Source organism: Pseudorca crassidens, chromosome 3 (genome assembly GCF_039906515.1).
Source record: "Pseudorca crassidens isolate mPseCra1 chromosome 3, mPseCra1.hap1, whole genome shotgun sequence".
Taxonomy (NCBI): domain Eukaryota; kingdom Metazoa; phylum Chordata; class Mammalia; order Artiodactyla; family Delphinidae; genus Pseudorca; species Pseudorca crassidens.
This window is the reverse complement of record NC_090298.1, coordinates 104900160-104914150: the sequence shown is the minus strand read 5'-3', so window position 1 is coordinate 104914150 and position 13991 is coordinate 104900160. Positions and strand designations below refer to the sequence as shown.

Below are 13991 nucleotides of genomic sequence, written 5' to 3'. Positions count from 1 at the left end.
TATTTTCTTTTCTCACTTCCAGGGTTGATCATGGGGGGAAGTGAGGGGAGCCAGGACTCAGGATAAGTTTGCCATAGTATCTGCCATGAACACTTTTCAAAAAGCCCTTCTTGGAGCCCTGAGTTGCTGCGGGGGACAGGGCATGGAAAGAGCCCCCCAAAACCTGGGCTCTGGTGCTTCAGCCCCACCCAGCCACTTGACCTCTGCTTCATATACTGGGGATCTGGGCTAGATTTCACCCAAGGGAAAATAATAGTGCTAGTCTGTTAGGTCCTTTTTTATTCTAAAATTCTGGGTAACCTCATCTAGCTCCCTGACTCTTGGGGACCCTGGGTCTGCCAAGGGCAATGGAGTGCTTGGCAGGAAAGGATCTGCACCCGCGTGGGCCCGTCCTGACGGCCTGCTCCCCCTCCCTCCCCATCCCCTCCCAATTCACAGCAAGGAGGCATCTGTGACTTTTAACCCAGCTGCAAATAAGTAACACTTAGGAGACAAATGAACTGCATTTTGTTCTCAGATAAGGCTTGAAGGCTGCTGACGTTAGGATTTTTTAAGGTCAGTCTGGAGATTTGTGCGAGAAAACGTCTGGGAGTGACCGGGAGGGCGACTGTGCAGAACATCCATCACAGACCTGCGTGGAGACCCTTCGAGGCCCGGGAAGCAGCAGACAAGCTTGCTATGAGCGTGTCCCCCACGAGGGGCGAGTTGGCATCACTTCCACAGTATAACAACTAGCATTGTTTTCCTGCCCCTTAAACAGAAGCTCAGACTGGCTTCGGGGAAATTTGCAAATAACTTTGCTAATGTAAAAATGTACTCCTACAGAGCTTGAAATGTCACTGGCTTTTCTCCATCATTTACCTTCCTTCTCACCGCCCCCGCCTAGTAAATGCGGGGCCAGCCACATTTGATGCCTCCAACTCAGCAGCTGAGGGTACCGGGCAGCTTAGTGACATCCACAGGACACTGACTCAGAGCTCACCCTCTACGGGTTCTCTCAGCAGCAAGGGGCTACTGGCAACCTGGCCCCAGACCACGGAGACAGATTAAGGGGGGGGGGGGGGTCTATGGGAAATGATCTAAGACTCTGTCATCTGAGCACCAGTGGATCTATTCTGCAGCCTGTGTGAGGGTACAGGACCCAAGCCTTGCAGGCAACATCTTAGAACGAAATTAGCAATCCTGAGTTAGGAGGTCCGTGTGTGTGAGAACCTCCCTGAAGGCATGCACCATCTGGGAAGGCGTGGGGCGGTTCTGCTGATCCCACAGAGCAGGGCAGCTTTGTCTGAGCAACCTCTAGAGCGCAGAGAATCCTCGGCCCGAACCTCCCCTCTCAGAAGCCTGTGCTCACAGGAAGGGTGAGAGGAAAGAATCTAACGGTTATGGGTAAATTTACTTCATCCCAGAAGGACCAGGAATCAGACTCAGGCAGGGTCTACAAAAGCACAGTCTATTTGAGGAGGTTCAGGTGGGATTTATTTTGTTTAATGCACCTGGTGAAAAATGCAGTGGCCGTCAATCAAGCCCTTGTGTACCACCTGGGTCCCCTCTGTATATACAGATCTCTTACAGGCTCATTGCTATTTATGCAACGTCTTCAAAAACTGGGCACACCTGGTTGTGGTTTCTAAATGCCCTTTTCCTACTAAAAAGAATCAGGTATCCTCGGAGAAATGTCTGAGTCTAGGTCAGGGGACAGGGAATGTGTAAAAGATGAATCTGGAGCAAGGACCTTGTCATATCAGAAAGCAAGGGGGACTCCTGTGGTCATGTCCAGAGGACACAGGATAAAACCCAAACAGGCTCCCACTGGCCTAAGGTGGACAATAGGGGCATCACAGAGAACAAGACTGTGCTGAATTGTTACACATCACCTATGTTAAAATTCATGAGTTTATAATGATACTAAAAAAAAAAACCGGTCTTCCCTGGTGGCACGGTGGTTGGGAGTCCGCCTACTGGTGCGGGAGACGCAGGTTCATGCCCCGGTCCGGGAGGATCCCGCATGCCGCGGAGCGGCTGGGTCCGTGGACCATGGCTGCTGGGCCTGCGCGTCCGGAGCCTGTGCTCCACGGCGGGAGGGGCCGCAGCAGTGTGGGGCCCGCGTGCCGCAAAAAAAAAACACACACAAAAAACCCTCACTGGCCACCTTTGGAGCATGCTAGAGAACCAAATCATTATTCCGATAATGGCTTTTGAAAAAGTGTCTTGTGTGCACTGTACCTTGGAGTATAAAGGATGAAGGAAAGTTCTTTAGAGAAGACTTGCACCTAAAAAGTGTAGAAATAATGATAGACTCTAAATGAAATCGTGGATGTGTCTAATGATCATTAGCTAAAACCATTAGCTGATGGGGAACTTATGATAGAAGTCAGACCCTCAGCACCCAAACCCACAGATCGATCTTAACCTCACAAGAAAGAGAAAATCTGACACTGGGCACCTCCTGATGTGATGCCGTAGGAGGTGCACAGAAACGCTGTGAGATATTCCTGCAAAAAACTGAACCTGCGTGTGATCAAGCACTGCTGTCTTAGTTTACAGGAGTGAGAGAGATTGATGGTTTGTTAAATGACACCAACATTTAACAGCACCAGTACTATTGACACTTTGGGGTGGATAATTCATTTAGAAGACTTCTAAAAATGTATCAACAAACATAACGTATGGGCCTTGTTTGGACCCTGATTCAGAAAAACCAAATATTAAAAAAAAGAAATTATGAGACTATCAGGGAACTTCGAGCACTGGATATTTGATCATATTAAGGAATTCTTTGTTTCAGGTATGATAATAGAATGACGGCTGTGTTTATAAAACGCCCTTGTCTCTTAGAGATACATTCTGAAGAATTTATGAAGAAGTTGTGCAATATCTCAGATCCCACTGGACGGCAGAGTCAGGGAGTATGAAAGACACAAGACTGGCCGGATGTGGATCATGGTTGAAACGGGGTGATGGGTATACGGGGTTCATTATACTATTCTCTCCACTTTTATATAGGTTTAAACTTTTCCATTGTAAAACTTTATTAAAAAAAAAAAGTAGTAGGACACAACTGCCTGACACAAACTCTAAAAGGCTTCCCGGCTCGGCAGGGAGCAGCGGGCTGGAGCTGTCGCCGTAGGAGTGAGCGGCTCCGCAAGAACAGGAGAGACCAAGGATGGGCCTGAGTCAGACGCTGTAGGGTCAAGGTTGGTCATTTTCCTTAGTGATGTTATACACGCCGAGGTCAACTACTTTGCTGTTTGCCACGCTGGAGTGAAACTCTGCCAGACGGCGCAGTGATACCCAGAGGAGGCGGCATGGGGGAGAAGCAGCCTCAGGTTCTCTGCCACGAACAATGCTTTCGGGCACAGATAGAAGGCTGACCGTCCTCGGCGCGTCTGTTTAAAAACCCCACGCCCAGCTGAGACTGGGAGGCGCCGGTGAGCTGTCACCCATCAGCCAGGCCTACGGCTGCAGAGGCCTCCACGCCCCAGAGATAGGACGCAATCGCCCCGGAAGCCTGGCACGCGCCCAGCTGGGTTTGGAGGCTGGGGGTGGGGTTCGTGGTGAGAGAGTGATTTTCACGCGCTGGTTCTCGGCGTTCTCTCCGCATCCCCATGTCAAAGCGGGCAGTGCGGGGCTCTCCGAGGGCCCAAAGCAGGTGCAAGGGTGGGCGGGTGGGTCTGCCCCGACCCGACCCCTGCCAGGCTTCCCAGCTGGACAGAAAAGCCCAGCCCCTGTCAGGGCACATCTTATTGATCCATCCCCACCAGGGACAAGGAGGATGTGTCTGGTGGGCCCCGGGGCATAAGAGAGACTTGCCATCCAAAGGACAAAGCTTTGTGAATCGAACGCCCTCTGTGGTCCAAAATGAGTTAACAACATCTAGATAGAGGACCAAAACTGGGGTACTTCTCCTGGAGGAAAACTTAGCAGTTTAAGAAGTAATTGTGAAGCAGAAAATATGCTCCCACAGACACACACATGCGTGCACAGGTGCACATTAAAAACCCCTGTCACACAGAGAAAGACAAATATCATATGATATCACTCATATGTGGAATCTTTAGAAAATGGTACAAATGAACTTATTTACAAAACAGAAATAGAGTCACAGATGTAGAAAATAAACTTATGGTTACCGGGGGGTAAAGGGTGGGGGATGAATTGGGAGATTGGGATTGACATATACACACTGCTATATGTAATATAGATAATTAATAACCTACTGTACAGCACAGGGAACTCTACTCGGTATTCTGTAATGACCTATACGGGAAAAGAATCTAAAAAAGATATACGGCTATATGTATAACTGATTCACTTTGCTGTACACCTGAAACTAACACAACATTGTAAATCAGCTGTACTCTGATAAAAATTTAAAAAAACAAAAAAACCCTGTCTCACACACACACACACACACACACACACACACACACACACACACACACCATGAAGAGAATCCTGGGACAAGCCAACTCTTTCCGTTGTCAGTATCAGTGTGTCTCAAGGTGACATCCTCCGAAGCCCCCCTCCTCTCCCCCCCCCCCGCCCCACTCCTGAGTTCAGCACCATTCAGGGAAGAAGTGCCTGGAACACAGTGATCTGAGGAGGAAAAAGAACGAGGCAGCAGCTCTGAGAAGCAAAAGTCGACCATGGAAGACTCAGGAAAGAAGCGGCCGTATGTCCGCCCAGGTCAGGGCAGTAGAGAGGAGGGGAGGACACATCTGTCTCCACAACTTCCCGGTAGCTCTTCTGACATAACAGGGGTCACAAGGCCCCAGACGGGGACAATTTCCGCGTGAGTCAATGAATGGGTAGTAAACACGTTCACAGTTCTTGCTCCTCCCCTGTATTCTTGGAACTGAACGGAGCCTCTTCAAACAACAGCCTTCCGGAATTCTGTCCATTTCCTCATTTCCCGCTGAGACAGTATGGGTGAGCGTTGACTTGTTTCCCAGTTATAACCACCCAGAGTCACTCACAGGTCAGCTCCTGCCTCCTGAGACTGTGGATGAGAACACACTGAAAACAACTTGCTGAAGAATCGCACGGCAGCCTGTGATACACCATCACAAGGCTGAGCTCATAACTGTAACTTAGGATGCATGAGCCAAGGATGACAGAAGCACGCCGACTGCCTTCCTTTATTTCATAATTCAGTGTTTCCCAACCTTCATCATGCAGTTTGGGAAAAAGCTGCCACAGACCCATAGTTACTTCTCCCAGCAACCTGGGCGGGGAGGCGGGGGAAGTCCCCCTGGCTGGTCACGTGCTGCTTTAGCAGCCAGAGCCCTTGCCCGGTGATGTAGCAACCCCTTTCCCAGCTGAAGGCTTGAATTATTTATTTAAATGAAAGCCTGAAATCAACCTACAGACACCACATCAAGGACAAGCGAGATCCTGTCTCCTCAGTTCCGAGGATCAACCACAACAAGTCGGTGCGCAGCGTGCATTCGAGGGCAGCTGGGAGGACAGCTCGGCTTCGGCAGCGCGCAGGCCCTGCGCCAGGAGAGCACTCAGAGAAGGGCGGCCAACCGGCGCGAGCCAGAAGATTTTCTCAGCGTTCGGGTCTCAGTGGAGAACCGGGAAGTGATTGCAAACACGTTCCAGGAATCCTCTCCATTTCCCATGAGCCCTGAGCACAGGGGGCCCCTTGACAGTCACGGGCATCTTTGTCAATCTGTGATGGGTTGGCCACATTGGCACCTCCGCCCCTGTTGTTTAAAACCAGAGTTCCCAAGTGCCGCCTTCCTACCTCCTCTTATGGGAGACCAGTTGCTCCTGGTCTCTTACGGGAAACCTGCTGTGTATGGTGCCTTCCTTCTAGAAGTGCACTTAGCACAGCTGTGGTTTTCCACCTTTGTATGATTATTTGATTGAGGCCCACACTGAGCTGTAAGCTCCATCAGGGTCAGGACAAGATTTCCTTTTACTCAGTGTTGCACTTGCCCGTGCCTAGTACACAGCGTGGCACTTGGTAAGTGCTGAATAAATGTTTGTTGAAATTAATATTTATTCATGAGATGAATAAAATGTGGCGCTTCCGGTATTCTCAATACCTTTCCTTGTTTAACCACTCAATTGACCAGAAGTGTTAGCTCTAACACCGTCTTCACTTGTAGACTTACGTACACTAAGAACAATGAACAACCTGCCATTTCAAAACCAAAGTCTCACCTTACTTCCCAATTCCCCTAATCAAAATATTTGAAGTAATCATTAGTTTTAAATTCCTATGTATTTTAGACCTACCATATTGGTATGATCTTCCTACGTGCTCTAATATAATTCTCCCATCAACTCTCTAATAGGACTTCCTTTTTCTTTCAGTCTTAATTTACAGACAAGGAAACTGAGAAACAGGAATGTTAGCTTTTTCAGGATCACACCGTTAAGTGCCAGCAACTTAGCGTCACTGATGCCGCTCCTATCAGGGGTTTTCCATTCAGAGTTAGTTCAAAGGCAGAAACAATGCTGTTCTTTCTTCTATTTATAGCCTGTCTGTGGAGAAGGACCATCCATGTGGGAAAGTACAAATTTGGGACATAACCCATGACTACACTTGGCATGTTTTAAATAAGAGTTAATTCTCTATCATTAAAAAAACTTTTTTTTTTACCTCCTTTGCAATCAGAGCTGAATCACAGTGCTAGTAATTCCTGTCATTCACAGCCCCTACTGCCCACTAGGATAAATGGGGTGTGCGGTGCACACTCTCTGGGCCACTTTCAACAACCCCCAGATCTGTCACTAACATGTTGCTTCCCTGAGGCCCAGCCTGCTTTCAACTACTCATTAAGCCCTGTACCACCCCTGCTTAGCTTATACCTAACAGTGACCCCCCAGGAGACTTTAAACCAGAACAATTAATCAGCTCCCTGATGTCAGGAAAAACACATCTTAAAACATAGCCAGTTCAGGAAAGGGCAGTCCACCCAGGCTGTAACCTGCCGTTTCATCGGAGAGGGTAAATGCAGTGCAGAGTAAGGAAGACAGAATGAGCACGAGCTTGAGCTCTGGAAAAAAAAGCAGAATGGCCCGCCCACTCCTGACTAAGGCACATCAGCTAACCTACATGAAAGCATTTTTTAAACAGCAGCATGCAAGTAATATTTATTTACCTTGACATTCATTTGAAGAACATCAGAAACAACAGAGATTTAACATGGGGATTTGGGAGCCACCTGACAGTTGGAATTGTTCCCATTCATTGCTGACAGTGAGTAGTACCACTGTCAATGGTATACTAGCTATGTACATCATTTCCTAACAGCTGCCTGGGACAGTAGAATAGGCAGAGCTGTTGAAGTTGGTAGCCTGGGGAATCCCCTGGCGGTCCAGTGGTTAAGACTCAGCGCTTCCACTGCAGGGGGCTCGGGTTCGATCCCTAATGGGGGAACTAGGATCCCACAAGCCGAGCAGACAAAAAAAAAAAAAAAGCTGGTGGTGGCCTGGGCAATGAGACTGAGTTCCCAAGAAAACCACAGGATCTCTCATCTTGGTATCCCGGGTGCTGGCAAGGCAATGCCCGGCAAAACTAAATCCCCCAGTGAACGGTCATTGAAGGGATGAATGAATGACTGACTTAGCCTCTGGGCAAGTTGACCCATCTGCAAAACAAGGATAACACTACTTGCCCAGCGTGGTACTACGAGCTTCAGGTGAGTTAATGTTTGGGGGACAACCCTGAGCAGAGTGCCTGGCTGTGTGAACATTCAACAAACGTCTAATCCTTTCGCTTTCTCCCTCCTTCCTCTTTATGGGTCTTTCCTCCTCCCGTATGAGATTGAAACTATTCCATGTGTAAGCAAGAGACCAACATGTGGTATTCTGTGCCCCCCACACAGTGTGAGAGCAGCATTGCACATCCAGGACCCTGCCCCTGCCCATTCCTCTTGGTTGGGTTCCCAAAGTTCCCCAGGTGCCCGACACGACTAAAGGCCCTGCTTCAGGTTCCTACAGGAGTTTCTGGTATGAGGCACCCTGAGTCATCCCCCCTCTGATGCCCAAACCCTTCCTTCTCCACAAAAGGATCCCGCCCAGATTTGTAAACATAAGCACTGAGTCCTGGTGATCCCATGGCCACACCTCTCAGAGTTCAGTCCAGGCTATTTCTTTCATGACGTAGAATAATGAAAACTAAGCAACAGGCGCTCAGTGAATGTTTTCAGCTCGTTTTTCCGAAGTTCAAACTTCCTAACAATTTTTCTCTTAGCAGGACAAAAACTTAAGAGAAATGGGCACCTGGGAAAATGGTTCAGAGGAAAATTCTGGCCCTAGAAAGAGCTTGGGTTCAGTCCTCTTGACACGGGTTGGAAGGCAGCATAACAAAGGAGTGGGGAGCTGGCAGCGAAGAGGGAGGCTGGGTCACAATCCCAGGCTTCAGAAGAGAATGGACCAGCTGCCAGGGCCTAAGTCAAAAAGCAGTGCTTGTTAAAGGCGGGGGTGGGCTGGGAGGCTCCCTGGCTAGAGAATGGAGAGAGAACGAGAAAGATGAGGGGAACAAGTGACCTGGGACTCAGAGTTTGGAAACCACAACAATGATCTAAGATCATTGTCTCTAAGACCGCTCTTGGCCACTAAGCTAGAAAGCTGGTTTCTGCCAGAGTGAGACCTGCTATCTGGAGACATGTCCCTCTGGTGTGGTCACACAATGGACACTTAGCTAACACTCGCAGCTAACTTACATCATAGGACACAGGATTATACGGAGGGGGTTGTGGAAATACCCAAGCGTATTTAACAGGCCAAACCAGACAGTCTGAAAATAATTATTCACACTGAGTCACAAAGCGCTGAAGAAAAAAAAAGACTAGGGAAGGTACGCGCCCCCAACTATTACAGCTGTATGGGGAGGTCTGCCGTAAGCCAGATGCATGAAGAAAGTCAGAACGCTGGCAGACCAGACGCTAGTGGCAAAGGGCATTAGGGCACACAAGCTGCAGGAAGAAGCCTTAAAAGGCAGGTGAGGATGATGTTTTAAACCACAGAAATAAACACCAATATCAAGAAAATGGTATACAAAATGCAGAGACATCATTAAGCTACACAGACTGGGGCACTCACATAATAAATCCGCATGAATATGTGTCTTATTGTTATAAGTCATCAAGCTACTGAACAAGCTGTCTCCTTAAACTGAGAGGTGCATTTTGTCTCTTGAGAAACATCAGCAGAAGACAGGATTTACTGTGCTGTTAAAGTAAAGGAAGAATACGTATCATGAAAGCGAGGATAGGAGGCAGGGAGTGAGGTGATTCCCGGCTGTCGGGTGCATGTCTCCAGGGCAAACTGGCTCCCAGGGGACTTCTGTGATCCTTGGCCCACACTCTAACCTTCCAAAACAGCAAAGCCGCATCCACTCCCAGTCCTGTCTGCATTAATTCACTGTTCTTCCCATTCAACATGTTAATGTGAAGCTCCCTCTCCAATTTGAACTGTGACCTCTGTGAGCTTTACATGTATTTTGCCTAAATATTTTCCTCATTCCCATCAACTTTGTTCTGAACGTCCCTTTAGTAAGGTAGACAAATGGCAGAAAAACCGAATCCTAAATACCACCTTTCAGTGCCTTTTTTTGGTAGGAAGGGAAGGAGTCAGCCTCAATTTCAGAATTCTGGGTTTTGCCTGGTAAATATTATGGAAATTCCAGAACCTTGCTTCAGGGGCTCAAAAGTTTGAACCCTAAGAGTCATTCTCCTCTGGTGGTACCCCTAAAATTCACACCCATGCCGCTACTTCATGCAGTGGAACTAAAAAGATCTGCATTTTGTTCAGAAGCCAATGATCCAGAAGCGTGGATCAAAGCGTCTCTTCAGGGCTTCCCTGGTGGCGCAGTGGTTGAGAGTCCGCCTGCCGATGCAGGGGACGCGGTTCGTGCCCCGGTCCGGGAAGATCCCACATGCCGTGGAGCGGCTGGGCCCGTGAGCCATGGCCACTGAGCCTGCGCGTCCAGAGCCTGTGCTCCGCAACGGGAGAGGCCACAACAGTGAGAGGCCCGCGTACCGCAAAAAAAAAAAAAAAAAAAGATTTGGTAAAAGGGATGATGATGGGTAAGAAACTGAAGCCCAAAGGAACATGATTTAGCATAACTGTATCTCTTAAAACTGCACACATATGAAAATAAATGTGCATTTATTTGTATGTGTGTGTGATGGTGGAATGAACTGGCCAAGATGACCCCTTCCTTCCACTATAAAACTGATAAACTAGAACTTATTTTGGTTTTAATCTAGGACTAAGCCTAAAAAACAAGAAATGGCCAGGTGCCATAAGGAACAAAGAACTCAAAGTCTTAAGGAGAAGCCTCGGGGGCTGGAGATGGGGACAGGAAACATGGCTTTAAGTCCATGCAAGGAAGAGGGCCCGGTGCACAAGGCACAGGACCACGCCGTGCAGCCCACAGCCCAGGCAAGCAGAACACGGACTGCCTGCCGGCCCAGACCAAAACCCAGCTCCTGCTGGGGCCGGGGGACTGCATGTGAAAGTCACCTGCAAGAACCAGCAAACACTCCGCACAACTGTCCTAGTGGACCTTCACCACCACAAGGTGAGAAAACAGCAGCAGAGGTCCAGACCACTATACCACCTCATCACTGGGGAGACAGCACAGGAAACCTCCAAGTTACTCTGTAGCAAAACCCTGGGACAGGGACAACTCACAAAATAAACAGCCCTTACTGAAGATAAGTTCACAATCCTAAAAACCCCACGAGGAAGCAAACCACCAATAATTTTTCTGCGGCTGAGAGAAAAAAAAATGGGCATACTCAAGAACACAGACTAGAGACTATAAAATAAATATGATGAAAATGACCTTTTTAAAAGATGACAACTATAGTTAAAAAAAAGAAAAAAAAAGTTGAAAAGAGGACAGGCAAATTTTGAAAAAGAATCAAGCACAATTTCAGAAATGAAAAGTACAGTTAACGAAACTAGAAACTACAACAAATGGGATAAACAGATTAGACAGGGCTGAGAACATAATTAGCGAGATAAATACTAAGTTACTGAGAATACAGCACAAAGAAACCTAAAACATATGAAAGAGAACAGGTTCAATGTAAGGCTAAAAGAAATCCCAGAAGAGAAGAACAGCGAACAGGGATGAGCTGATATTCAACAAAATACAGACATCCAGAATTCTCTTAGTTAAAAAACCCTGAGGTGAGAGCTGAGCAAGAGGAAAATAAATCTGTATCTAAACATAGTGGTGAAACTAGACCACTGCAGATGAAATAAGGGGGGAAAGTTTCACGCTTGTTATGAAACAGTTCAGTAATGCAGATACGCAGCTGTAGCCTCCACTGATGGGGAGAAGCACTTACTACAGAGAGGCAGCCGTTGAGCCTCTGCCTCCCAGATGCTCTGTGGGAACAGGTGTAGGTGCAGCTCACTTTCAGAAAATTTCTATTTAGTGTAAAGTCTGTCAGCTTAAATCGACTCAACAATCTCCTTCCACATATTCAGAGGCACCCAGCTATGTATTAACTGAGTCCTGGGTTCTTACTCTAAATTTCACTAGAGTATATAATATTCCTCTGTATTAAAACTGCCTGAGCTTCCCTGGTGGCACAGTGGTTAAGAGTCTGCCTGCCGATGCAGGGGACACAGGTTCGTGCCCCGGTCTGGGAAGATTCCACATGCCGCGGAGCGGCTGGGCCCGTGAGCCATGGCTGCTGAGCCTGCGCGTCCGGAGCCTGTGCTACGCAACGGGAGAGGCCACAACAGTGAGAGGCCCGCGTACCACAAAAAAAAGAAAAACTGCCAAATTTTCTTAATGCTTAATTAATTAAAGTGATTCCTATAACCCAATTTATCTGGCAATAAAGTACCTAGAATGAATTTTGATGGCAAGAATCCTATCTTGTGGCAACACTTTTCACAAGCAAGTTGGGCCACACCCTGCACTGCCATTCTCATTCTGAAGATAAATCTGTGTGAAGTTATCATTTTATCTGCTTCACCAGACAGAATTTCTAACCCAGCATTTATCTTGTGTCTCCGACGGCACCAGCGAATGCAGTAAATCTGCAGAGCACAGTAATTCTGGGACTTTGTGAGTTATTTTCAAGTGTAAGTTGCTAGTCTGTGCAGCTTACTGCAGGAATATTTTAAGAGAAAAGCAAACACCGACTCTGGATTAGCTTCTGAATTGTTATCAACAGTTCATTCTAGGGATGGTTTGGATATTCTACTTTCTACAAGATGAACTAACTCACTTAGCTAAAGCAATCACAAGATAAACTCTCCAAATGCGTAAAAAATGACACTCTAGTTACCACCATACGTAACTACCCCACACAGCACACACATATTTTCTATCATTCATACTGTATTCCTTGTAATCAGTGTCTCTTCTGTGTTTCAAAAGACAGTAAAACTTGGGTTTCCCTGGTGGCGCAGTGGTTGAGAGTCGGCCTGCCGATGCAGGGGACACGGGTTCATGACCCGGTCCGGGAAGATCCCACGTGCCGCGGAGCGGCTGGGCCCGTGAGCCGTGGCTCCTGAGCCTGTGTGTCCAGAGTCTGTGCTCCGCAATGGGAGAGGCCACAAGAGTGACAGGCCCGCGTACCACAAAAAAAAAAAAAGTAAAACTAGATTCCAGAAATACTATCTCCATTTTTTTCCTTTAAAAGGAGTGTCTTCCCCAATTTCTCCTACTGTCCCTAATGTTCCTAAATGGCTTTCTTAAAGAGATTTTCAAAGGTCTTATTGTTAATAAGCTAAAAAATATAAAGCACTGAGCATGGTGTCTGGTTCCAAAAAATTAGCTATTATTATGGCTTTTATTAGTGCTATCATTAATGACAACAGAGTACTGAAAACAGGGGAGACCCCAAAATAGTTTGTGTTTATATTCCCCATTGTCAGAGCCTTAAAGAAAAATCTAGTTCAAACAAAAAGCCAAATTATTTTTATCAAAAGTAAAACTGAAACAATGCTTTTCTCCCCCAAAACAGTTCTAAAGTTAAAAGACAGCAGATTAATATTAAAAACAGCTTTTTATTTGTTAATGTCACATAAGAAATTTAAGCAAGTTACACTATCTTAAAAAACACAACTAATGCGTTTTAGGAGAAACCCTTCCCTCCCCCCTCCCCCCTCCCCCCATTCCCCTTGTGAATTAAGAATCTAAGGGAAGAAGTAACCATAAAACAAAGTTTTGTGGAATCCTTCATCCAGAGTGCTTACATGATGATTAGGTTAATATTGCCTTCTTACAAAATTTCTCTTTTCTATTTAAAAAAAATTTTTGTAGCCTTGATTGTTTATTACAAAAAAATTCAGTACAAAAGTTCAATATATTGAAAAATGCTTTTCCCCTCCCTCACAGCACCGTTATATATAGCAGAGAATAATCAAGAGCAGATTGCTAATCTAGATGGAGCAATCTTCAAATTAAAACAAATTAAAACACAGTGGTTTATTTACCCTCCCCTCCTCATAGAACTTAAAAAAAAAACCACACATACAAAAAAAATGTCAAAATTTTGAGGGACCCTTTTCAAACAGTACACAGTTCAGTGTCAATTCACATCTTGCAACAAAGTATATGATTTCTTTTACAAAACGTTCAGTGTCAAAAAAGGAAATTAAGGCCATCAGATTCGCAGCTTAAAAATTCACATAAAGGAAATATAAAAATATTCTGTGCTTCTGAGAAGGCTCTGCACTGCATGTAGGTAAGGATTACCATACTTCTTTATTTTGAGGAAGACAGTTGATGTGAGAAGTTTACATAATTGCACAGCTTCTATTGGAACCTCTTGGGGCTCCCTGATGAGGAAAACAGAAAAAAAAATTAGTGCTAAGAAAATGGATCACGGTATTTTAAAATAAGGCAGAGATACTACAAATTCATTATTACCTAACTTCAAATGGACGTTTATTACTTCTCACTTATCCTTTTTAAACTTCTCTTATGGACTTCTCCCCTAGAATACTCCAACAAATTCCAGAACAGTGATTCTCAACTCTAGCTGCACATTGAGATC

General features: G+C 46.3%; 1 protein-coding gene across 2 annotated transcripts in view; it reads right to left on the bottom strand.

The window, feature by feature from the left end:
- Nucleotides 1–4606: 4606 nt before the first annotated feature.
- The window catches only part of LMNB1 (lamin B1), a 75004-nt gene continuing 65619 nt past the window's right edge, over nucleotides 4607–13991 (bottom strand). Inside the window, exon 11 of one of the 2 annotated variants that reach the window (XM_067731609.1) lies at nucleotides 4607–4999. In XM_067731609.1, coding sequence (XP_067587710.1) covers nucleotides 4973–4999 — 27 coding nt within the window. In that variant the 3' untranslated portion in view covers nucleotides 4607–4972. Of the gene's footprint in view, nucleotides 5000–13378; nucleotides 13774–13991 lie in introns of those variants that run through there. The other variant, XM_067731608.1, reaches the window with a different exon arrangement.